General features: G+C 39.6%; 2 protein-coding genes across 2 annotated transcripts in view; one reads left to right on the forward strand and one right to left on the reverse strand.

The window, feature by feature from the left end:
* The window catches only part of GPR146 (G protein-coupled receptor 146), a 50,451-nt gene extending 36,699 nt beyond the window's left edge, over nucleotides 1–13,752 (reverse strand). The window contains exon 1 of the mRNA XM_027726156.2: nucleotides 13,234–13,752. The gene's annotated coding sequence lies outside the window, so the exon portion shown is untranslated. The remainder of the gene's footprint in view (nucleotides 1–13,233) is intronic.
* Nucleotides 13,753–13,830: 78 nt separating this feature from the next.
* Nucleotides 13,831–24,126, forward strand: part of CUNH7orf50 (chromosome unknown C7orf50 homolog) — a 32,173-nt gene continuing 21,877 nt past the window's right edge. The window contains exons 1-3 of the mRNA XM_027726162.2: nucleotides 13,831–13,923; nucleotides 16,081–16,176; nucleotides 19,979–20,178. Of these exons, the coding sequence (XP_027581963.1) occupies nucleotides 13,831–13,923; nucleotides 16,081–16,176; nucleotides 19,979–20,178 (389 nt within the window). The remainder of the gene's footprint in view (nucleotides 13,924–16,080; nucleotides 16,177–19,978; nucleotides 20,179–24,126) is intronic.

A 24,126-nucleotide genomic window follows, 5' to 3' on the forward strand; every position in this document is an offset into this window, starting at 1 on the left:
ATATTTATCCCACTCAAAAGACTCAAGGGGTTGAGCTCAGGCTGTTATGCAAGAAGCTTTACTTTAGATTTCTTCCCTTTTTTCTTTGATCACTTGTGTAATGTCTTTGAAATGTATGTCTGGTGTTGATTCTGTGTTCCGTTGGGGGGCATTTGATTTTGCAGCTAAAAGGATTGAATACTAAGTGTTCTTTTTGCATGTGTACATAAGAGGGTGCTTCCTTCTTTCAGACAGAGAAAGGGCACTCCTAAGATTTAAGGCCCGATAAAGTAATTAAAAAAATAGCAAACCCCAAAAAGCCAACACAGAAATGTATTTTTATAATTTTGGGGATTTTATACTGTAAATCAGGACAGAAGGAACAAACTGGATGAGAGATGCTATTGTAAATTAAAAAATAAAATTATTAAATTATGTCATGCACATCGTAAGAACAGTAGGGATGAACTCTGACTTCCTTAGTGCTTTTTTCCCCCCTATATTAGCCCACAAGTGTTTCAGTAACCAGAAGTATACAGGTTTTTAATTACTTACTATAATGAATTCGATGCTGAGAAAGAGAGTTGTATTCAAAGATTTTTGTTTTCCCCTTCTTTCTTAAAGTAGAAAAATGCTAATGTTTCCTTCCTTTCTGAACTTCCAGACTGGAACAGCATTTGATAATACTGTTCCCAGGATAGAAGTGCCCTTCACAGATCCTCTTTGTAGAGCATATGAATTCTTTTGTTTGATTGTTGTAGTTTTTGGGCACAACACAGCAAGTTTAATGTCGGTATCTACACTGGGCTTGGCATTTCAGTGACATTCCATTTTAAAAGTTCTGTAGTGATTCAGTGCTGAAGGTGCAGTGAGTCTGCAGCTCTGGAAAGACTCCTTTCTTTCTGGTACCATATGTTATCTTTGATCAGGAAACCATTTGAACTGAGATGCCTTCAGATATAATATGAGCAAATATAGAAGTCCAGACCTTACTAGACAGTTTTACTGCAAGGGAGGATCCAGTTGTGGTTTTGCCTACAAACATTTTTTATCTGTTGAGTTACAGTTTTTAATTACTCACAACTGTGGGGGATTTTTATGTCAGCCATGTGAGCTCTATGAGCATTCAAAACTGAATTATCATTACAAATTTTCCCTGTATTTTTACTTCTTCCCCCTCCTCAATTCACTTCACTCAAAAGCTGAGAAGGAATTGTGACTGGATAGAGATCTCTTCCTTCAGCAGGCAGTAATGGAAAGCCTAAGCCAGTGATCCAGCTGACATCTCATACCAGAAGCTTCTCAAATGATCCAGGCATCATACAAAATTCTGGCATCAAACCAGCCCGTTGGTGATAACACAGAGCTACCAAAGCTGATCAATACCACCCACAGTGAAGGACACAGGAGCCCTGTGCTGCATCATGTGCCAGGAGCAGAGTTCCTACACTAACCCTGGAGATCTTCCCACCCTCAGTGGTACCTGCCTTGCTCAACATGGATAGGAAATAACCAACCAACTGCAGAACTGACTGGACACGTGTGTGTGTGTGTGTGTAGCCTGGTGTGTCCCCACGAGCACTGAATGAATATTTGCACCTCAGAGCTTCCAAAAGAACTGGTGGGAGTGCAGCTAACACCTTCACCCATATTCTTCCAGAAGAATTATGCTGTATCCAATGCTTGTTCTGGCAAAGACATCTTAATCTTATTGTAACAGTTTTTAATTACTCATTTCTGCAAGATCGCTGCCAGAAAGTCACCACGAGCCAGATACTCTGGGAACAATTATCCCAAGGAGTTGTTAATTACCGTGGAGCCACTACAGCTCTTTAAAATGTATTGCCTGTACCCATACCATAAATCCATTTTCCTCTCCACTTGTTATGGAGCCCTTTGTACTCTGGATTCTGTGTTAATGAAGGTACAGAAGTGCTGCTGTGGCTTATTCCTCGCACTGCTGCCTGTCATCTCTCTACAGACGAGCGTGTGAGATGGAGACATGGCTACAAAAGGCCCTGCTAACCCAGCAAGTTAGGTATTATATGGTCTAGGTTTTTTAATTCTGATTATCACTCTGGAGGAAGAGCCACAAAAATGCTACAAAATTGCCTGTCTTTGTAGTGGATTTTGCGGCTTCCTATTTGTAACATTTGTTGCGTGTAAATTTTTGCACTTTGGCCAAAACAAGACTGTTTTTATGACTTTACTTCCAAATGTGTTGAAAGCTTATGTTGGTGTGTTATTTATTGTGCAGCACTTAAATAACTTTACATACCAAACATATGCTAAAGCAGAATTCACAAATGGCATCTCCCTCAGTGTAACTTCAGAAGTATTTCAGAGAACCTGCAGTTGGTGTCCTACTGCAACCACGTAAATTTGCAAGGAAGACAGATGATTTAAAAGTTTTTGGACAGAAGTAGGAAAATTATAAATATTAGAAACGTTACACCTAATTTGATTGAAATCCCAATGCAAACCTTAATCTAAGAAGCTAAAAAGAGAGTAAAGAAATGCTTTTATTAGAGGCGAAGGATTTTAGAAGCCGTTAGAGATCTGTGTGCTCTTTTATATGGGTTTGTTTCTGGCACCTCTCAATGTGGATTTAAAGCAGCTTTTTATTTAAAAGGAAAGATATACAAGCAGTTTGGCAGTAGATCTGCTCTTTGAATGGATTAAAATGCCTCAAAAAACTTGACAGTTGCTTGTAAGAGGAGCTGTATTAGTTATTTTTCTGCTTTTATTTCTAGTAAATAATAAATCTAGTTATTAAATCACTCCTATTCCTAAAGCATTTCCCATTACCACTGGTGTCCCGACAGGAATAATCTGTTAGGAAGTGTCTAATATGAGACCAGGTAAAAAAAAAGAAACACCTTAAAATCTTGTGAGCTCAATCTAACTTTTGTTCTGTGGTGACCAAAGAGGGAAAAAATTTCTTTTAAATAAATTTGTTCTTTTACTAAATAGATAACTAGCCAAATGCATTTAAAATATTTGTTCAACTGATCAAATATTGCTTTAGGTTTAGAAAACAAATTAACCAAATGTTTGAAGAATTAGACATTTTGTACCTGAACACTTCTCTGTGTCATTACTTCTGTACCGATGACCCCAAATACTTTGGTCAAAATAAAAGACCCTTTTGATAAAAATAAGTCAGACAAATGTGTTTGCAACTTGGATAGTTCCTACTGTTGTGAGCATTCATGTTAAAATATCACACTTGTATGTTTAAATTCCAGTAGTTTCATTAGGGAAAGACCAGTCAAATTGCAGTGCTGTCCAGTGCTGGTAATAAGGAATTTTTTTCTGAAGGAACTGAAAATATAAACAGTAGTTAAAATTGCAGTGTTTTGTTAGTCTATAAGTATTGGGAAATCAGTTTCACATGCCTATATGGAACATTTGAATGAGAAAACAAAGTTGTAAGTTGAAGCAATTTTCCACCAAAGTTAAGTAGAATTACTAAGCTGGCTTGCTTACTGGGTTGTTTTGTTTTGGTTTTTTATTTCTTCATAAAACAACTAAACTGTGGAAGTTCACAATCTTTTTTTCTTTTTTTTTTTTTTACTCTCTTGCTTATGAGAAAGGCACACCAGTGTGTCAAATTTAAGTTCTTACTCCTGCTGTAGATACACTGACTGGCTGAAGTACTTTTAGATTAGCTATATATTTTTGGCAAAAGGATAACTTGATAGTTGAACATTAGTTTGAATTTGAGATAAACACATTTCTATGTGGGTGGGTTCAGAAAGCAGACCAGTCCATCCGGACACTAAATAAAAGCAGTTCCCAGGTGGAAATTCTCAATTTAGATGTCTGATAACCTTCTATCTCAGTGGCTGTGCCTCGAGATCCTGGCAGTGTTTGGATCATTGGTATTAGATACCATCCCTCTTCCTGTTCTGGAATTAGAAGCTGTGAACTCCTTTTTCACACTGTTAAGTGTAAGATTTTCTATGAATTAGCCAATAACATGAGTGGACTCAGAGACATATAGGCATATCTAATGCTCTTTTGCATGCTGCCTATGCCTAAGAGTTTTAAATAGACCAAAATAAAGTTTTGGCAGTAAGATTTCAAACTCTCAGTTGATTCTTACGATGGCTCTGCTCTGTTCTGCTGGTAGTACATTGTATCACAGTGTGCAGCTGGTGTGGGGTTACAGACCTTGGTGATTATTGGATGTTCTGTCTACAAAATTGTGAACCTTTCCAAAGGTTGCTAGAGTTTAACTCTGCTTGGAGTTGTTGCTGAACTGAATGATGTCTTCGGATGTGATGCAACTCCAAGAGGAAATGCAAAGGGAGGGACAGAGGATGGCAACACTTATAGTTCTCCTTTAACCACCTTGACCACATCTTGCAATGTATTTGTATTTGTATAGTATATGAAGATAACCTGTTTTCTTCATTACATTAAGTATCTTGATAAAGTTATGGGTACGGTTTATTATATAGATGGCAGCATTTGTTTAATTTCATTTTTAACTCAGTCATCATCTGTTAAATTACTGGAGCAATTCAATAATTGACTGCTACCACTACCCACCCCAGAATGAGCAAGCAAACCCATTTATTTCTGCCACAAATCCTTGCTTTTGATGTGTTTGTTGACCACTGATCAATAGGTACTGAATAAAGGGGATTTTCTTGCTCATTCGAAACTGCAGGAAGTGAACCAGCATCTTCTCATTGCAGTTGTACCTTGAAATGGCTGTAAAATCTGACAGCTCCATTGGAACCTGGCTGTATCCCAGGCTCTTTGTTTCCTGGCTGTGCCTCAGGGTTTTTGATGGGCAGGAAGTTGGTGTCTGTGCTGAACAGTCAAACCCTGTGATTCAAGGAGTCACAGCTCCAGCAGCCAGAGAACATCTGCTGAAGGGAGAAACTAACTGGACCAGCAGCTCAACTAAGAGGATGAAGAACAGAGGGGAATTTCACTTTTGCACAAATCCCCTCAGTATGGTGAAAATGAGTCCTGTACACTGTAAGAGATTTATAAATTCCTATACTGGTTATCTATTGCCATTTTTTAAATTCACTTGCTTATCTGCAAGAAAAAGATATTTGTCAAAATTGTAAATTTTTTTATAATATCAAACACCTGAGTTCAGGCCTTTGGAAACAAAAATTATTTTTCTGCCTTTACTAGACCCCTACTTCATTTTGAAATTAGAGGGAAATAATTGAAAGCCCATAACTGTGCAATGCATGGTGCTACTAAGGAGCATCAAATACCAAATGATCTGTGATAATTTAAGAGTTGGAAAGCTGAAGTTCATCATCCCTGTATGTAAAAGGTTGGGTACCCGTAGCAACGTTGTGTATTTTACACTTATATTTATTACTTTACATATTTTTACACTTATATTTATTTTAAGCAATGGTGTCTTCAGCCAGAGGCTGGAAAAAATGGGATCTCACAAGCTGCACATCCACTTGCTTCCACCTTTCTATCACTTCCTCTTTTTGCTGGCAGAAATGTTCACAGTACATCAAATTAAGAAACTGATTTGGTTTTAAAGTGACCTTTTTTAAGCAACAAAGAGGTAATTTTAACCCAAATGGGTTTTCAAGACCGTACAAACACTTGTGCCAACCCAAGGAAGAGGCGGGAGAAAATGGAGAGTGTGTCTTTTGGCAGCAGTACTAACTTATACAGCTTTAAGTTGTTGCTGAAACTATAACCTGAGATATTTATTCATAAGTGTAGAGCATTCTTTAGAGCCTAAACAGAAGTACTTGGTTGTGTAATCTTTCGCTGTAAGCAAAATATACTGCATCTAATTTATGAGCATTTGTTCTGCTGCAGTCAGTATGTGACTATATTTCTGCCAGTAAGTTAACAATTTCTATTCTATATAATGTGGGTATTCCAGTGTGAGGCGGGAAAGGAAGAAATCAGAGCTCTGTGTAATGACATTAAGCTTTTAGGCTATAGACAGCTTAAATGGACTCACAGCTGCTTAACATATGCCCTCTGCCTGAACTCGCTTTATCACTTGGTATCTGACTTCTCTCAACATATGAAAAGTTGATGTGATTGATAGTCGGTCATACAATATTTGTCAGGGGGAACTGAATCATTATGTGTATAGATTCAGGAGTATAGAAAAATAAAGCTGAAAGGACAACAACAAAAACTGTTGACATTTTTTCCATTCATTAAGCTTTCCTAAAGCAACTCTTTTTGTTTGCTGGAGTTAGTGGTTGCTGGTTTTTCTAAGCAGCAATTGCTGAGTGATTTAGAGTACATCTCTGCTCTTTTGTTTGGATTTCATTTGCGAAACCATTTAGAGTTATAAAACTGTCAACTTAAGAACATTCTATATATTTTGCCAGTGAGGGCCTTGTGTATGCAGAGTTTATGCATTTCTCTCCATTTTGTGTGCTGTTTGAATCTCAGTGTATATCACTGTTCTTCTTTGGGCTGGTTGTAAGTCCCATGGCCTTCTTTAGAGCAGCAGAAATCTTCAAGGTAATTATGAAATTGCATCTCAGATTAGTCATTAGATAAATGAGTGTGTAAGATTTGCTAACCACAACATCTTGCCCTTGGCCAAGCCTAACCCAGCAGTGTAGTAATAGAAGGCTCTGCTGATGCTTAAAAACACATGAAATTTAGAAGCCCTGAACTGCAACTGGAATTGAATCCTGCACCTAAACATTAGAAAGCATTGACCAGAACTGTTAGTTATGTTAATTACAGTTGTTAAGCCACAGTAGGGTACCTTTCTGAACTCTCAGATGCCCTATAATAACTACCAGCTGGGAGTTGAAAAATGTTATGCAAACTCTGTAGAGTTTTGCTCACTGTTTCTCTCCTGCAGAATTCCTTTGGTGGCTCAGCTCAGCTTTACATTGCACGGAAGCTGTAGGGCCCAGGTCCATCATCATTCTGCACAACTGTAATCTCTCATGGCCTTGCTGCTGTTTCATGTATTTCATGTATTTATTTCAGATTTTCTACTCCTATTTTTCATAGGGTATGGCAGACTTAAGATATCAGGTACTTAAATTATATAAATGCGGATGTGACAAGTCTGTGACATATTGTTGTGCTGAACACGTGCCTGAAGGTTAGAAATTTCTAAGCAAAGTTCCACCGTGGGTTTGAATTTATGTTACTTTGGGCAAGTTGCAAAGTTTGACTTGAACTGCCAACATGAACCACACATCCTGTCGTGACAGTTGTCAAGAGAGTGTTTGATGAATCAGGTTATTATCTTTCATTTCCAGTTGTATCCCTGGTCTAGTCATAGCAAGATCTGAGTGTAGAAGTAAAAAAAAAAAAATTAAAAAAATATTGCAAACATTTTCAAAGCAAGGAAAAGGATGGACCATGCTCCTGTTTGTATCTTGAAAGTTGGAATCTGTCACGAATTTACACCTCTGCATTTGTTCCTGGGTGCCTGGTTGATTATGAACAGTGGGAGATAAGTCAGTGCTGGAAAACCACTCTGGAATTTTTGGAGTCAAAAGTTTTTAAGGGGCAATGACAGATTTTATGAAAGCATTAAATAACTGAAGAGTTCACTCAGCGAATCTGGAAGGATCTGTGCAGGAAGTACAGTGTTTTGTCTTTGCTATCTTGAAAGGTTTTGGTTTTCCTGGCTTCCCTAACTTTTCCGGTGTTCCCTGTTCTCCTTGACTTCACACTCCAGTAACCATGCTGCCTGCATCACTGGCAGGAGATCATATCTCCATTTCTATCTTATGACCTTCCAGGACAATTTTAGCTCCCAGTATTCTAAGAGAAAGTATTAATTTTTTAAGAAAAGAAAAGAAAAGAATTAATGAGAAAATTTCTTCGTCAAACTTGATTTTTTTTCCCCTTTGCAGATCACAATTTTATTCAATGTGTTTTAGGAAACATATTGAGTTTTAATTTAACCTTTAGCAGAGAAGTATCATATCTGCTTGCTCATTTCACATTCATAATAACGGATTGTCTCTGGTTAAGGTAGAATCCTTATTTTCACTTTGATTTTAGTTTAATTTTTCCATTTCAAAGTATGTTGTATTGCTCCCAGGTAAACAGAAATATGAAGATTTTCTGTTGCCATTCAAGAAAGAATTCTGACATCTTGGCTTTTATCCAGACTAGTTAAATTTTTTTTAATTTTGTTTTGAAGATCAGGATTTCCCTTGAGATGGACCTTCCATTTGCTGTTAATCTCTCTCTTCCTTTGCTCTCCTTTTCTTCTGCCAAGCACAAACTACTTCACTTTCAGAGCTTTGCAGTCTAATCCCACTGTAGCCATTATCCCTGTGACTCTTGGTTCTCTAACAACTCAAACATTTACCTTTGACCATCTGCATTTTCTAATAACCATCTCCAGTGCCTTTTGCTGTTCTGCCCCCGTGTGCAGTGAAGAAGTTCCTTGTTGTTCCTATCTTAAAACTTTCTTTTGATCCCTGAAAAATTACATGATAACAGAACAGATATGTGATAAACTTAATCCTCCTGTTAGTGGGTGGGTCCATGCATTCTTGTATTTCACATGGTATTCCATCTGTAATTATCCACTCTATTTTGTAACTAACTTGAAAATTATGTAGGTAACTGCTGTTTTCTGTTGTGTTTGTCCTTTGTTTATCAAAGATGTAAAATGTAACTTTGGTAGGTAAAGCTTGGCTTTGAAACTATCATGAGTTGTAAATTCAATCCTTGTAAATTCTGGTATTTATTTTGTAAATATGTGTAAGCTACTTATTATTGAAATGTAGATTAATACAACTTTATTTTAGGATAACTTGCTAGATGCCCTAATTCCAAAATAAGCAAACACCGCCAACACCTTGTGTTGTGCTGCTTTTACAATGATATCTTTCAGTGTGGTCTGTTGGAATACAAACAGGTTTTATGGAACATTTTTTCTAAACAGTCAACAGGTTTTAATTTAGGTTCTTAAATCATAATTGTTTTTCAATTTTCTGCTCTGCCTCACAAACGCATAATGAGGGCACACCTGATGCTATAAAAACCAGATGTCATTTCAGTATTCCAGGGCTGTGTGATAAACTTGGAGAGCTTAAAAGTTGGTATCATAGATTTATAGTTATCGGGGAGCTCACAAGAGCAGAAAGCATGTAGAGTGTTGCTAAATAAACAGGATCTGGGAATGGATTGCACTTTATTTTCAGAGACTTTCAAAATGCTGAAATTATAGATGGAATTTCCTTAAGGAACTTTCAACAGGAGACCATTTCAAACTCCCAAACAATATATTCAAATTCTTTCTCCCTACCAGTCATGTTAAATGAGCCTGTGCAGTGCCACTTGCACTTGATCATGGTGATTTGAAGAGCAGCAAGCAGACCTGGAGGAAAATTAGACTGTGTAATTCATGCCAGCTCTTAGAAACTTTCTTCCTTTACCATTCTCCTTGAGATAAAACTTAAATAGGATGTTCAGTGGGAACTGAACTGTACCTGAGATACAGTTTTACAGTACAGCTTTGTAATACTTGTTTCTTTAAACAGGTTCAAATTCTGCATTCCAGTGTTCAGTGGTCTATTAATGGAAATTATAAATATTTAGAAGAAGAATAATTTCACAGAAATTAATTGTCAAGGCCTAGGTCACCCATCTCTGATTATCACTAGACATAAAGTCAAATGCAAAAATCAGTAACATCCATCACATTCATTCCTTATTTTGTGTTAAGATGTCTCTCTTTTCACAACCAAAGTGAGGGTCCAATCCTCTGTCTCCCAAATCCTTTATCCCATTGTAAAGCAAAGCAAGTGGCAAGACATGAGCTGAGGTTGTTGATACCCTTGCTTGGTTGTCATGGTATGAAACTGCAGGACGGTTGAGGGGCTGTTTGTGTTCTGGGTGTTACTGTGGGTTTCTGTTTTAGGGTTGTTGAATCATGAAGTGATCACATTCTGCTAATGAAATGAATCCTGCCCACTCTCTTTTTTTGAGTGTCTCCTCTCGGGTCTTGTTCACCACAAAGTGAAAGTTGCATGTTCCTGCATACACGTGTGTGTGCAGTTGAGTGTATGTGAATGTAGGCATGTATGAAATGCATTCTGCTAGGTTTTAAAAAAGATCTTAGTATAGCAAACTAGCAGTGATGATAGTTTTATCTAATGAGAAATTGGATAAAAGTTTTTTTGAGGTATATGTGGGAGAATATACAGAGGGTTTGAGAGTAGAGTGTATCTACCCCAGGACATTCATTCCCTCTAAGCCACACATCCTGTTGAACTGTGGAGCTGAAGATAGTGACAACTTGTTGGGAAAGAGGTATCAAGTTTTTTACAGGTTTTGATGACTTTGTTGTTTCTAACAAAAATGTCTTCCTAAGCCAAATGCAAGGATTCCCGTTTGAATTGTAAGGAAAACCACCTTTCTTAGGTATTGATAACCATTTATTTTTCATTTAATATTTTGTCTTCTGCTTCACTAGTCTTTCCAATAGATGGGAAAACTGTACCTTCTCCAGCTGTATGTTAATTACGTTCCACTTTTGAGGCAGAATGGGTACATTGCAGAGGAGCTGTCAACTTGAGAATGAGCAAACTAAATATGCTCAGCTGAGTGAATCCAGTACTGTGAATGTGAACCACTGGTGTAAATGAGAAAGGAGACACCTTGAAGCTTTACCACATTCAAGAAGTGTCAGATCATGTTCATTTGAAAGGGATGGCAATGCTCTTTCTCCAGCAGTGTAGGCATGAGTATTATGTTTCACCCAAGATGGGCTATCCAGGTGTTCAGCAGACTCTGATGTTTGCACCTTTATTGTTGAATTTCCACATTTTTTGAATAGCATTCAACTTGTTTTGTATAATACCAGATATTTCCCTTCATAAAATCTTAAATAGGTGAGATTAAACCAAAATATTTGTCCTTACACTTTTAAAATAATTTCATCTGCTTTGCTGACTGTTTCAAAACCTTGTGGACTGTTTTCAAACAGCTCTTTTACCAGCATTTGTTTCTGTAAGGACAATTGGCATGAACTATTAAGAACTCTTGACTATGGTGAAGATGTGATTCACTGTTGAGGACAAAGTACTCCCAAAGACATGGGACTATCAAGACTAGTAGAAATGGGAGAAATTGGTTCCCATTAGTTCTATTTTGTTGTATCCAACTCAGCAAAGCAACATGAGATCCTTCCAGATCTCCACACTCTAAAGGGAGAGTTGGAAGGACTCTGTCACTGTGCAGGGAATCTGCTTTAATAACATTGACATGACTGAGGAAGAGTGATAAATCCTGCCTTGTGGTATGACTGCTAGAATATCTGTATTTGATCAAAACTTCTGATTGAGAAAATACCTTTTTTTCTATACTGTGTGGTTGAAAAGAATATATTCCATTAACAGTAAGTGCTGTGGAAACTCACACCGCTTGGCTTCTGAAAAACACATCCCTTTGAACAAAAATATCCCGCACTCTGCTTTAAAGATAATATTTATATTTCTGCTGAGGGAGTAATGGGAGGGAATATCACTTGAGCTTGAGAATGTCAGTACAAGTGATATGTGTTGTGTAAGACCCACCTAAGCTTTCCTTGTTTGAAATGTTAAAAAAAGACTTCAATGAGTTCTTCTGCATAAGGATAAATTTAGCTCCAAGAGCCATGCAAAACAGACTTGTTGATTGGTGTGGGAGTGACTGCTGTGATTCCCAAGCTATGAAGGTGCTATCATTTCTGCAAAGGATCTGTGCAGGGGAGGAAAACACAGAACTCGTTCTGAAAAATGAATAATGGGTCTGTGGATATGACCAAAACCTCATATAGGGTCCTATTCTGTTATGAATCACAACTTTGCTTTTTTGTTGTAAATTGTTGTTCTTTAATTACATTTTGGCTATAATTTTGTGACTGTTTTGTGTGAAAAGTTCAAAACTGGATTAATAAATCCATGTAACAACTTATTACTATTTAAATACTGCCTCAGCTATATTCATAGATTTATTAGAACAGTTCATGCTTAAACTTACATCCTTTACTTTTGGTCATGGAAGTGTTCCCCAGGTCATTCTGTAAGTGTGTGAGTCATCCACTTCCATGTGTTGTGAAAATTATAAAATGACCCTTAAAAGGCGTGCATTTTCCAAGGAAAGAGCAACATTGCACCTGCAGAAATACATCTGCACTTGCTGTACTGAATTAGTGCATTCTGTCTTCTGGTACTGAAAGGGAGGAGATGCTTGGAAGTCTCATCTTTCTACCTTCATAGTCAACCAGGCTTTTGTACCCTACAGGTTGGGGATCATGAGGTGCCAAATAAGTGGAAGTGGAGGCATCCAGTCCTTCCCCAACCCTCTCTGGGACTGAGCTTGTGTGTTGCTGTCAACATCTAATGATGACCAGCATGGAGGGGACAAACACTGTTGCTCTTGCTCCACAGGCACCTATTTATTATCTGTTCCAGTGAATTCCTGCTGCTGCTGGAAAAGAGATGTAGATATCATCATTTTTGCTTGCTTTGCAGAAGGCGGGCTTTGATTTCATCCTCTGTGCCTCACTGAAGTCTACATAAATCATCTGAAGCTGGCCAAAAACTTTAGAAGAATGTTGTGATCTACAGCTGTTATCTGTGCCTTTCCCATTTTTGTTAGGGATAAAACCTGCATGCATTAGGGTAATGGCAGAATATACATGTGCTGCATAAACCTGTGTCAGTCATTCCTAAACAAGGTGCCAGAAATCCCCCTTGGCTGTATGAACAACTAATTGCAAAGTTCTTTTTGACAAAGCGATCAGCCTTGCCCCCGTGCATGCACGCTGCTGTAATTCGTGGTACAGAGCAGCACATGGAACTCGGTGCAAGTATGTTCTGTATGTGGCTGCTATGGTGATTAAAATACATAAATAAAATAGATAAATATGGACCATATTAGAAATCCATTACTGGCGCTGTCTCAGATCACAGTCTGCTCCAGCGTGCGGTGTCAGCCGTGTTTCCTTGCTCCGAGCGGGCCCTCGTGGAGCGGGAGCTCCTGGGGGGGGGCTGCACCCGTGCAATGGCCCTGTCCTACCTTGTCAGCTCGCAAATTCAGCACAAAACCGGTAAACAAAGGGCTTTTGTGCATGGTTTATAGTTCAGCGAGGATTAGTGGCCTGACACGGTTTTCAGACGGGACAAGCTTAGCGTTAAGTCTCCCGAGGTTAACGAGGGCGGACGCGGGGCAGGCAGGGGAGGCTGGGGCAGAGAGGTCTCGCTCCGGTTTCGTGCGCGGTACAGAGAGTTTTTGATAAAAGCGGGTTCTGCTTACCTGGGTCGGTGTGTCGGTCACGTGTTCCCAATGTTCCAGCTGCCTTAGGATGTGGATGATCTCAGGCGCTTGCTCGCATTCCTCCCCGCAGCTCCAGAGGTCCCCTGCGCCGGGCTGGACATCCTAGCCTGTTCCTGGGCTCTGGCTGGATCAGATTCCTGCTTTTCCTCCCCCTCTCACCTTTTAGCATTCTCCGACCGTAAAATCCATCCCTTTCCTGAAATGCAGGACGATGCACTTGTCCAATGAAGTTTTTCTAGGCGAGATTCAAATTCCAAACAAGCCTTTCATTTCCTTCGCGCTGGGGGGAGAGCGAAGGCAGGGAGGCGAAGGAAAGTGCTCGCTTCCTTTAAATCCCCACCAGCGTCTTCCCAGCGCTGGAAGCAAAGTAGCTTGTCATGGTGATCTTCAGAGTTTAACTTTAGAGGGGGAGGGAGAAAGTGGAAAGCAAACTGAATGCTGTAGTGGAGATTTCTCTCTTCCCCCACTGGGCCCCTTGCCGACTGTTTTTATTGATTTCAATCACTGGAGGCTAGCTGGCTCTCAGAAGAAACACTGTGTAATGTGTTCTTTCCTGGCTTTCATTAAAGAAACTCAATGCAGTGCGGTCACGCTGCCGAGCTCGCCTGGCAACCTGCCTACACCCTGTGGTACCTCTTTCATTGGAGGAGATCGAGCTCGTGGTTTGGGGTTGGTTTATTTATTTTTTTTCTAATTCTCCAGCAAGGATTTCAAAACAGCCCCTGCTCTGCTTCTACCTCCTCTCGCAGCCCAAAGCCTTTTCAAGCTTCGGAAGAAATTGTCAGCACCCCTAAAGGGGACGACTTTGGTGGCAATGAAAACGCCGAGTGCTGCGACAGTCTCGTGCTCCTTCTATTAAAATTCCTCCGTGTTTCTGGGGAGGGGTTAAAAGGGCTGTGTGTGAGCCACAAGGATGTGGATACAAATGACTTCCAAGGGGTTTCCTTTTCTTTTCTTTTTCTCTCTTTTTTTTTTTTTTTTAATTCCATCTCTTGATTGGTTAACGTGGTTTAATTAAGGGTAAGGGAGTAAGCAAAATCCTCCAACAAATATGTGAAAATTCCTGGCAGCGCTGTAGTTGCAAATGAAGCAAAACTGCATTCCCTGAGCCTGCAGTTGCGGTGGTGTCTGAAATATTTCTGTTGCATTCAGGGTTGTGATAGCAGTGGAGAAAAATGAGAAATACAATATGATACTAATTTATGCCTTAGAACCTAATCTGCTACAGTATGTACTTTATGGGAGCAAACAATCTATAAAGTGGAATTCAACAAGCTATGTTCTGTAAGTCGTGCATTCTGTGTGCCTGTAAATGCTTTCATTTAATTTGGTAAATTGTTCAATTTCTTCTTATTCAGCAGTTGCTAATGATAACACTTTATGGGGTCTTCACAGTTTTCTGTAAACCTATGAGACATGCAAAGATCACATAGTTTTAAATTAAGCTGGGTTTCAAGCTAATCAAGGTGCATCTATTCTAAATTACAGCTGCAGATTTAGAATGCTACCTGATCACTTGTGCTCCTGAGATACTATAGCTGTGTACACAAGGAGGCTTTTTTTTTTTTTTTAAAAAAAAAGGCATTTACATGACCACAAAAAGAATCCTTTCCTGGAGCAGAAAGATAAAAAGCCTGTTCTTATTTAAATCTGGTTTCCTTCAGAACTTGTTTGAGGCTTCTCTGCCTGGGTTGAAACTACAGAAACCTTTCCAAATCAACTTAATATAAATTATTCCCAGTGGTTTTGTTGCAAGGAGTTGAGATTCTAAAAACACCTAGCTTTTGTGAAAAATTTGTTATTTTTCTTTGAGCAGCATATAAATTTTAAAAAATCTTCCTCTGTAAGTGCGACAGACATGATGTAAGGAGGAGTACTTCCACATATTGCTTTTCATTTAAAATTTGCTTTCTGCATGATAATGAAATTTCATGTGGCCTCTCTGGTCATACTTCTTTTCAAAAGGTTCTAGATGATAGAAAATAATTATTTAAATTCAGTATGGCCATGAACTGTTCTATGCAAATTCTCTAGCTGTAGTTGGAGCACAGCCTCGAATAGTAAATCATTTGTCAATCTTTCTTTTATGAACCTTGTGTGTAAGGGTTTGCCAGCCTTTCTTCTCTGTGGGTTTTGAACTGTGTTTATAGATTCTGCTTTTTGTTTTTAAGCCGGCAGATGGCCAGTTATTTATCAGGGTTCATATGTATTGTGTAAGGCAGGAACAGGACGTTTTGCATGCTGATATTGTTCACAGGGCATTTTTGGGGCAGGAGGCTACTCGTAAGCAGAAGCCATTATGTGACGGGTCGGTAGCTCTTGGTCAGCGAACAAAGCCCCTTTTGACATTTCTCTGTATTAAAAGTTATGAAATAACGTGAGCTTCATGAACAAACAAGGTGATACAATGCTTCTACTATGAAATAAACCATATAATCTATTTCCCCCCCATTTTGAACTCTCTGGAGTTCAAAAATTTGACGCCCTTTTTATATGTTTGTCGCTGTTATTTTTCCCTTTGAATTTCTGCTGTTGCTTGCTTTGCTGTTGTACAGACTTGTGGTGCTGTGCTGGGAGGAAAGGATAAAAGTCTGTTGGTTTTGGAGGAGCTGGATTCACTGTTACTAATAAATAGTGAATTTGGTCTTGTGGCTTGGTCTGTGGTTACTGTTATAGGTTTGGCAGCAAAGCCAAACCCCTGATCAGGCAGAAAGTTCAGACCTACACAGGCGAATCATAAAGGCAACATTTAATGGACGAGTATTAGGTTGGTTGTGGCAGTTCTTCAGAGTTTCTGACTACATTGACTTTATTCTGTGCTGGCAGCAGGCAACCAGGGATGCAAATGTGGGAGGTTTGGACACGGTAATGGGCGAGGAGGAGGAACAGAAGTCTTCAGGAGATGTCTTCGGTTCTACTCAGGTATGAGACAGTCAAGGACTTTCATGTAACTATAAATCCGGAAACAAATTTAAAAATGCACTTAGTGCTCTGCTGAAAATACAACACAATTAGTGTGCTGTTAATCCCGTCTGGGTGCTGCTTGCTCAGCTATTATGGTTCATAGTCCCCTGGCAGTACAAGCTTTTATGCAGGTGCAGTCCCTGAAAACCTACACCTATTTGGTTCTGCCACTCTTGCTGAAATAAAAAAGGGTCAGATACCTTCAAGAAAACCTGTACATCTTTCTGCTGGTTTTCTCTTGCAGTTCTACTTATTTTTCTCTGCTCTGAATTGCTTAGCAGGGCTGCTCTACACTATTAAATGTTTCCCTTCAGTGTGAGCTGGCTCCCCATTTATGATGGGTAAGCTCATTTATAAAGACCACTTATAAAATGTTTCAAATTTGTGCAGTATTTCCAGATTGCAAAGAATGATGGAAAACTTTAACCGGTATCTAAAACTGCCACAGCTGAAGCCTCCGGATATTTTGAGGCAGATGTCTTAGACTATTTACAGCATATTGCTATATTTACACACAGTTCAGAAATTTGGAAACTGGCATTGATGAAAGGCACTGTATTGGCAGTCACAGCACTTTGCCTGCAGATGGACAGGGTACAGTATAAACTTTGGCAATTTGCTGGAAGATGCCCAACCTCACATCTCCGTAGCCCTGCACAGTTGACGTGGGTTTTTATGAGCGTAAGTGTGAAAGATTTGGGAGTCTGCCTTTTACTCAAAATATGGCATCCAGTGGCAATATCCCTTTTAGCACCTTTTCAGGCCTTCTGGAAAGCTTCCAAGTGGAAGACTCCCACCTCCTTAATCACGAGAAAACACTGGCTCTCCTCTGAATGTCATTCATTCAAGTGTGCTGACCTGGCCTGACCTTGTTTAGATTGAGATCTAATGAGCCCAGGATCCAAGGTGGTGTGGTAGCTCTCAGCAGGCTTTGCAAATAAGCAAGTGTTGTGTTTTTCTGTGTGCATGTGTTTTAAATTTATCACGTCAATAAACAAGTGTCTCACACACTCAAATAGGGACTTTACAATGTTGTAGTTAAGACTAAATTGCAGCACTACAAATTGTGATGTCACTTTATAAATATAGAAGGAGACAACGTGGAATATTTATGACCTCAAAACAATGAAGTCCTGTTGGTTGGGTTTTTAAAATTTAAGTAATGACATAACGCTAAAACTCTGCATCCAAATGGGTCACAAACTGGGAACACCTTTCAGAAGAACAGTCACATGAATGGTTTGGAGAAAGAGAAATTAAAAAATAAGGCTATTGATTTAAAGAGGTGCATCAATAAAGTAATAAATAATAAACACAGCTAGGATTTAAATTCCAGTAAAAGGTTTGGTTTTGTTTTCTTTCGAGTCCCAGGTTCGGGGGAAATGTTTTTTATATACAAATTGCGATAAAGTTACCCTCAGCCTCAGTAGGTAGAATGCAGGTATTTTCTGAAGCACATAAGGCTTTCAAATTAAAAACCAGTCAAGGACAGATTGTGGCACATACGATGACTAAATTCACCAAGTTGACATGGATGGATAAAAGTATAGTTGGAACCAGAGAAGTTGTTTGAGCTGTGAGGTTGTGAGGACTTTTCGTGGGGTGTGTGCTGGCAGTCCCAGACAGAAGCCTGATGAATCCAGTTTTCCTGGAATGATGCTGTGGGCCAGCAGAAGGTACCTCCAGCTGTAAACCCCGACTCTTTCAGGCTGGGACAGCCGCAGCCCTGCAGGAGAACAATGCTCTTGTGTCGGACAGCCCACGGCTCGTCAGTCGTGATGCTGGAAACAAACGTTGTTAGGGCCCGGTATTTACGTTGGGACCTACAGGGAGGGAGCAACTTGTTTTGTTTTTAATGGAGCGGTCGGGGGAGAGGGATAAAAAGCTTTTTGATAATGCCAGGAATGTGGGGGGGAAGGGGAGGCACCGAGATATGCATTTACTGTACGTATGAAGAAGCAGAGGCCTCTTTATCAGAGCAGCTCTAATGATGTGCCACAGTCACTTTATTTGAAAGCTTCATGGCTCACAGAAAAGTAAACAAATTCATTACATTATTTTTAAAAGAAGATTAACTGTAGTGTGTCGTCTGTTGGACAGCTGCTGTAGTAATCTTTTACAAACACTTTATAAATGACCACCCTCAGTGTTTTCCAGGGCTTTGTGTGGCTGGACTGTTATTTTACTAAGAACCAGGGTGGCTTTTCAAATGAAAACGTTGTTTCCTGTATAACAATTTAATTCTACCTTCACCCTAAATATTATTTTATTCTCAGCATGAACTATAAAATGCCTTCTATACAAATGCAACATATGTTGCTTTTTTTTTGCATGTGTTTGCAATGAATGCTGGCATTTCAACAAAAGTAGCTAAAAAGTGTTTTGGACGAAAAAAAGCAAATCCTCTTTACTTCCATTTATTCTAATTTTTGCTTTCTTACCCTTTCTTTGGTCTGTGAAAGCATGAATCTGAAAAGATGAGTCAGAGTAAACTTACATGGTAGGTGAATTGACTCTGAACAAATGTTTAGACCCCAGCAGGTGTCTTTGGCAAATAAAGATATGTTCAGGTATTGTCTTGTTTAACATCCTTTGGTTGAATGTCAGCGAGAATAACCTTATTTAGCTCTTTGGGTGGATTTGTGTTTGAAAGCACTCAACTAGCACAAATTGACATAACATTAAGGATTTGTGAGTTTATAATGTGCTTTTAACCAATCTTGCCATAAAGCAGTTGATCTTGTGCATTCAGGTTTCAGTTATGGGTTCCTCAAATAGGTGAGGAGGGAGCAGAGAGAGGAGGAAGAGCATTTCTTTCTCACTCAGTTGGCCTCCATGGGTATCCCAGGCTCTAGCAGAGAGTACCTCTTTCAGACATATAGGAATCCCTGGAGTCAATCTCATCTTGCTATGGAACAGTGTTTTATTTCTACACAGTGTAATCTCACACTGGATATGTGATAAACTCGATGTGTCTATTTAATGCTCTTCATCTGTACATGAAATATTTATTTTCATTTTCGGATAAGCTGATGCATATATTTATGGCAATATGGTTTCAGATGTGAATAATTAACTGTCTGTCTACAAACCTAAAGAAACGCCAACCTTTGTGCAATACTTCTCTGTATGTGTTTATTGAAGATATTGAAGATATTGTGCATATGTTCCCTCAAGATTGCTAAAGTTTCTCCAAGTGGTCTTGGATGAAGATGGTAGTTGTCACATCTTCTCCCTTGGCATAATCGAGCTGAAGCCTCTGTATGGCAGACAGAGGTTTTCTCAGTCCATGGAAGTGTGTGGCTACACAAAAAGCAGAAACAGAGAATCTCAGGGAAACCCTGCTGCTCCCACTGAAATGTGTGTATGCTAAAAAAAAAATCCAAACCCTTCTTCCACTATGAAACAGCCTCTGCTGTTTACATGCCCCCCTCAAGTTTGAGTGTGGGAGAACAAACAGCATGGGAAGTTTTAGATATGATGTTTAATACATAGCTAGAGGTGCTCAGGTACCTGAAGGTGCTCAGAACAGCATCATTATCTACAGAGGGCAGTTCGACAGATCTCTGCTGGTGCAGCATTTGCAGTTCTGTGAACTGGGCAGAGCAGAGAGGCAGTGGAAGTACAGTGAACAGTAAAAACATGAATCCTGAAGCTTGTTTTTTGAATATTACCTGTGCCTTTTATTTGAATTTATGCACATTTTGTTCCACTTTCGTATGGAAATATAAACACTTTATTTAAATGTCGATTATTTCAGGCAACAAAAGAAGAGGAAGAACTTATTGCAGAGGAAGAGCAAGAACTTACTCCAGAGGAAAAGAGGAAACTGGAAAGAAAATTAAAAAAAGAGCGCAAGAAGAAGGAGAAACAGCTGATGAGGGAAGCTGGAATCTCCATTAAAAAGGCGGCGCCCCAGAAGCCATCGGGATCTGAGCGGGCTCTGGCCTATTTAACCAGGTAAGAGCAGTAAAACCTCTGCAGGTGCTCCCTGCAGAGGGAATCTGTAAACCAGTAATCCAGAACAAGCTGCACCAAGTAATAGCACGTTAAAGGAAATTGCTGCAGTTTAGTACTAAGTTAATGTTTCATCTCAGTTGACACCCTGGAGGACAGTTGATCACCCCGTTGTATTTCTGTCACAGGAACAACAGAGAGAAGTGAAGTATGGTGCAAACATTTTACAGAAAGGCAGCTCCTGTCCTGAAGATATTATAGTTGCTATATGAATATCATGGGGTTAGCTGCACTTGGAGAGATGAAAGGCAGATTGCAGAAAAGATTGCAGAGAGCAAATGAGTTTTGTTTCTTGAGTGTGCTGTTCCAAGCAAAGGAGTTCCAGTTGTTCTCTTTATATAAGCAAATTCCAAGGAATGGTTAAGCATTATGGAGCATCTGAATTAAACCACCTGCATGATGTTTGGATATTTGTAAACTAAGATGGGATTATGCCACTATTTTAAGGTTAAATGTGTACAATGCCTGATTTTTGCATACCAAAATGTACAGCAAGTATAGTGGCTGATTTCAGATTGGAGGCAATTGCTTTATCTAGTTAGCACACTTATTTAGAAGTCTTAAAATTCCAGCACAAAGCAAAGTCTATGGTTAAACTAAAGAACTACAGGGAAGCATTCAGAGTACCCCACAGACAGTAAGAGGCCATGTATAAACAGGATGATGGTGTTTATTTTTTTCCAAACTGCAGAATACACCCTGTCTGTAAGACCTCCAGAAAGCTGGCATCTTACAAATAGTGGGTTACCACGTGGAGTAATTCTAGGGTTGCATCTCTGGCTGTGCTCAAAACTGAAGCATCCAGACTGTCTGAATTGTTACTTACCACTCACAGTGGGGAGGGAGGAAATTAATTGCATTCCAGGCAGAGGGACATGTGCATTTTTGTTACATAACCCTCAGCACGGAGCGATAGCAAAATGACAATAATATTTTTGATCTGGAAAACAGCTGGAGCAGTTCACCACTGTTTTGAACTGCAAATGGATTGACAGATAGCTTTGAACCATCTGCTCAGCCTGTACTCTGGTATGTGTGCTCTGGTAAGTGGTGGATCTCCAAATAATGGATTTCAGGTTTGGAAAGCAGAGGAACAAGCTGTGGGTTTTTGCTTGTTATTGCACTGTTATCTGTATGGATTTTTATCTTGTTAGGTGAGAGAACACGAAATTATATTTGAACTAATATTTGAACCAATTTGATTCTGTAGTTTCACTTAACCTGTACCAAATTACCTTGAAATAGAATACCTGGTCTGTCAATGGTCTTATAATACAGAGTCTATGGACTGTCTGTACAGTAGTAGGTTGTGAGGGATTCTTTCATCAGCAGACAATTTGAATTTTGTGGACTTAACAGGGATAGTCATAAGATGCTGAACTGCCAAGCAAACATAACCAGAGACACTGTTCTAGCCCCAGATACAGCAGGACCATCTTGCACCATTGTAAGTTATAGAAAAACAGCTTAATCCTTTTACATCTCAGACTTCTTTTCAACCCAGTAAGACTGCAAAAAGAAACAACTGGATTTAAAGGAATCACAGAAGAAATATATTAGCTGAGGAAGGGAAACAAAAATCCAGTTTCTGGAACTCCCTTGCAAACTCTCCAGCAACACCAGTGGGTCAAGGATTTCAGTCTGTGTGCTTTTGCAGGGCTTCAAGCATGAATAACATGTGTGAGGATAAGTAAATCTTGTAGATGCAAGAGATTAATATAATTGGAAGTAAACAAAAGGGTGCTGTGGATTTGTGTTTTGCCCCACCTACAATAAAAGGCTTACATGACATAAGGGTTGGTAAGTAGAGTGACATCTTAACTCCTTAATGACATGTAAAGCTCCTGTAGGACAGGTGGAACTTGAAGTACCATGTGATGACTGAAACTGTCATTTTTATTGATTGAGGGACTCTTTGCAGTGTGAGAGCACAGCTGTATGAGGCACGAGGTGACTTTCACAAAGCCGTGCCTCGTGCTGTTAGTTGATGGGAGTTAATGAAGGAGAGCATTGATGAGAGGGATTAAGGATCACAGTGTGCAGGGAGCAGGACTGCTCATCACATCCTGCCCTTCCTGACGCTTTCAGAGCAGCCCTGCAGCAGTGGAGCCAGGTTCCAAGTGATGCAATGCTGGACTCAGGCACGTGGGTGACGTTGGCAGCACCGCTGCTGTGTGCTCCTGCTGCTGGGGGTCTGTGCTGCTGGGCACAGTGTGCTACAAGCTGAGCTCTCCAGTTTCTTTATTTGAGTCTGAAAACAAATGGTCCTTGATGTTTTCCAGTCTCCAGAGGAATCAAATTATAATTTTATTGGAGGGCCATCCTAGCAATTGAGAGAGACTTTTTTCACCATGCACATGGCATGGCCACATGTGACAGCAGCTGATGCCAACTCTCAAGCTGCAGCCCCCACCTACTAAACCTGAGGTGCTGAAGGGTTTCCCCTGTGAGGTGGTGACATTCATAGCCCAGGCTTTTGAGCTGCTTGCCCAGGTAACGAGACCAGGACGAGCATGGCCAGGTTTTGCACTCCCGATGGAGGAGAAGCAGCCAAATGACTTCTGGCTTTTTTCCTCTCTCGCTTTCTGTTGGCCTGGGAGAAAAGGAATGGGGGAAGAAAAGAAGTCTTTGCATCAGCAATTTTTGTCTCACCTTTTCCCTCGATGAGATAATCTCAGGTGGTTCCCTAGGCAGTTCTGTCCAAGGAGCAGTCAGAATGTCTGTGGAAACAGAGGAAAGTTACTGCCATCAGACTCCCCAGCTTGGTGAGGGAGCAGACAGGAACAGTAATAGAGCTGAAGATATATAGAGGATTAAAAATAGGGAGCTGAAGCAGAAAGGTTATAAAACTCTGGAAAGGAAAAAAAGAGAATGTGAAATAATGAAAAAACCCAGAGTGGTACTGAGCAGAAGAGAAAAATAACTTGTAAAATTACTGCAGAGGAATAGGGAAAAGCAGGAGTGAGGAAGTGTTGGTGGTTGAATAAACTGCTGAAATCTCTTCCTTTTAATGATGACATGCCTTGTTTCTTTATGATGGCAAGTGATGATTCAGATTTAAAGCCAAGATTAGAATGTCTCATTACTGTGATTCTTGGAAAATCTTGAAAAATTCATCCTTTTCTGAGCATTAAGCGACTTCAAGTGAAAAGATGTTGCAATTCATGAGAATGGTAATTAGATTTAATTATAACCTAACTGACCTTCTGTGGTGTTAAAATGTTGGCAGAACTTGTTTGTCTTGGCAAGCCACTCTCTCGTAGAAGCTGCTGTTCTTGTGTTTGGCTTACAAAGTTCATTGCTGTATGGATCTGCACATATGGTTTTCTCCATCATCACATCAAAGGAGTAGACAGAGATCTGAAAAGATCTCACTGAAAGTATGTGGAATTACAAGATTGATATCATCTGAAGTAGAAGTAATAGATAATATCATTATGTGGATATTGCTGTGAATTATCCAAGCCTTTCAATACTGTTTAAAATATTAAAATTTTTAATGTGTTCAAATTTAAAAAATAAGGTGTTGGAGTACATGTTTTTAATGATTTGTATTATAGTAGTAATATATGTCACCAGAATGTTTCCCAAGGCTTTTTGCTTTTCTTTATAGATCTTTCTTTCCTCATCCTTGAATTTAAATTTAGGTGAGATCCAGAGATCCCTTTAAAATAAAAAGATGCTTTTAGAATAATACAAACCAAGGGCACGTCACAGAAACACGAAAGTGCGAGGCAGCCAGAATTCCCCGTGGCGTGGGGAAATCTTCTGACTCTGCAGAACCCAAGGTGGTTTTTGCTGAGTGTGGTGGCAGCTCTGCTGACAGCCCTGGACAACCCTGGGCGGCTGTTTATCTGCTGGGTTTGCAGGATGGAAACAGATCCCAGTCCT

Source organism: Pipra filicauda, unplaced genomic scaffold, assembly GCF_003945595.2.
Source record: "Pipra filicauda isolate LSUMZ 115617 unplaced genomic scaffold, ASM394559v2 scaffold129_size2064235_pilon, whole genome shotgun sequence".
NCBI lineage: Eukaryota > Metazoa > Chordata > Aves > Passeriformes > Pipridae > Pipra > Pipra filicauda.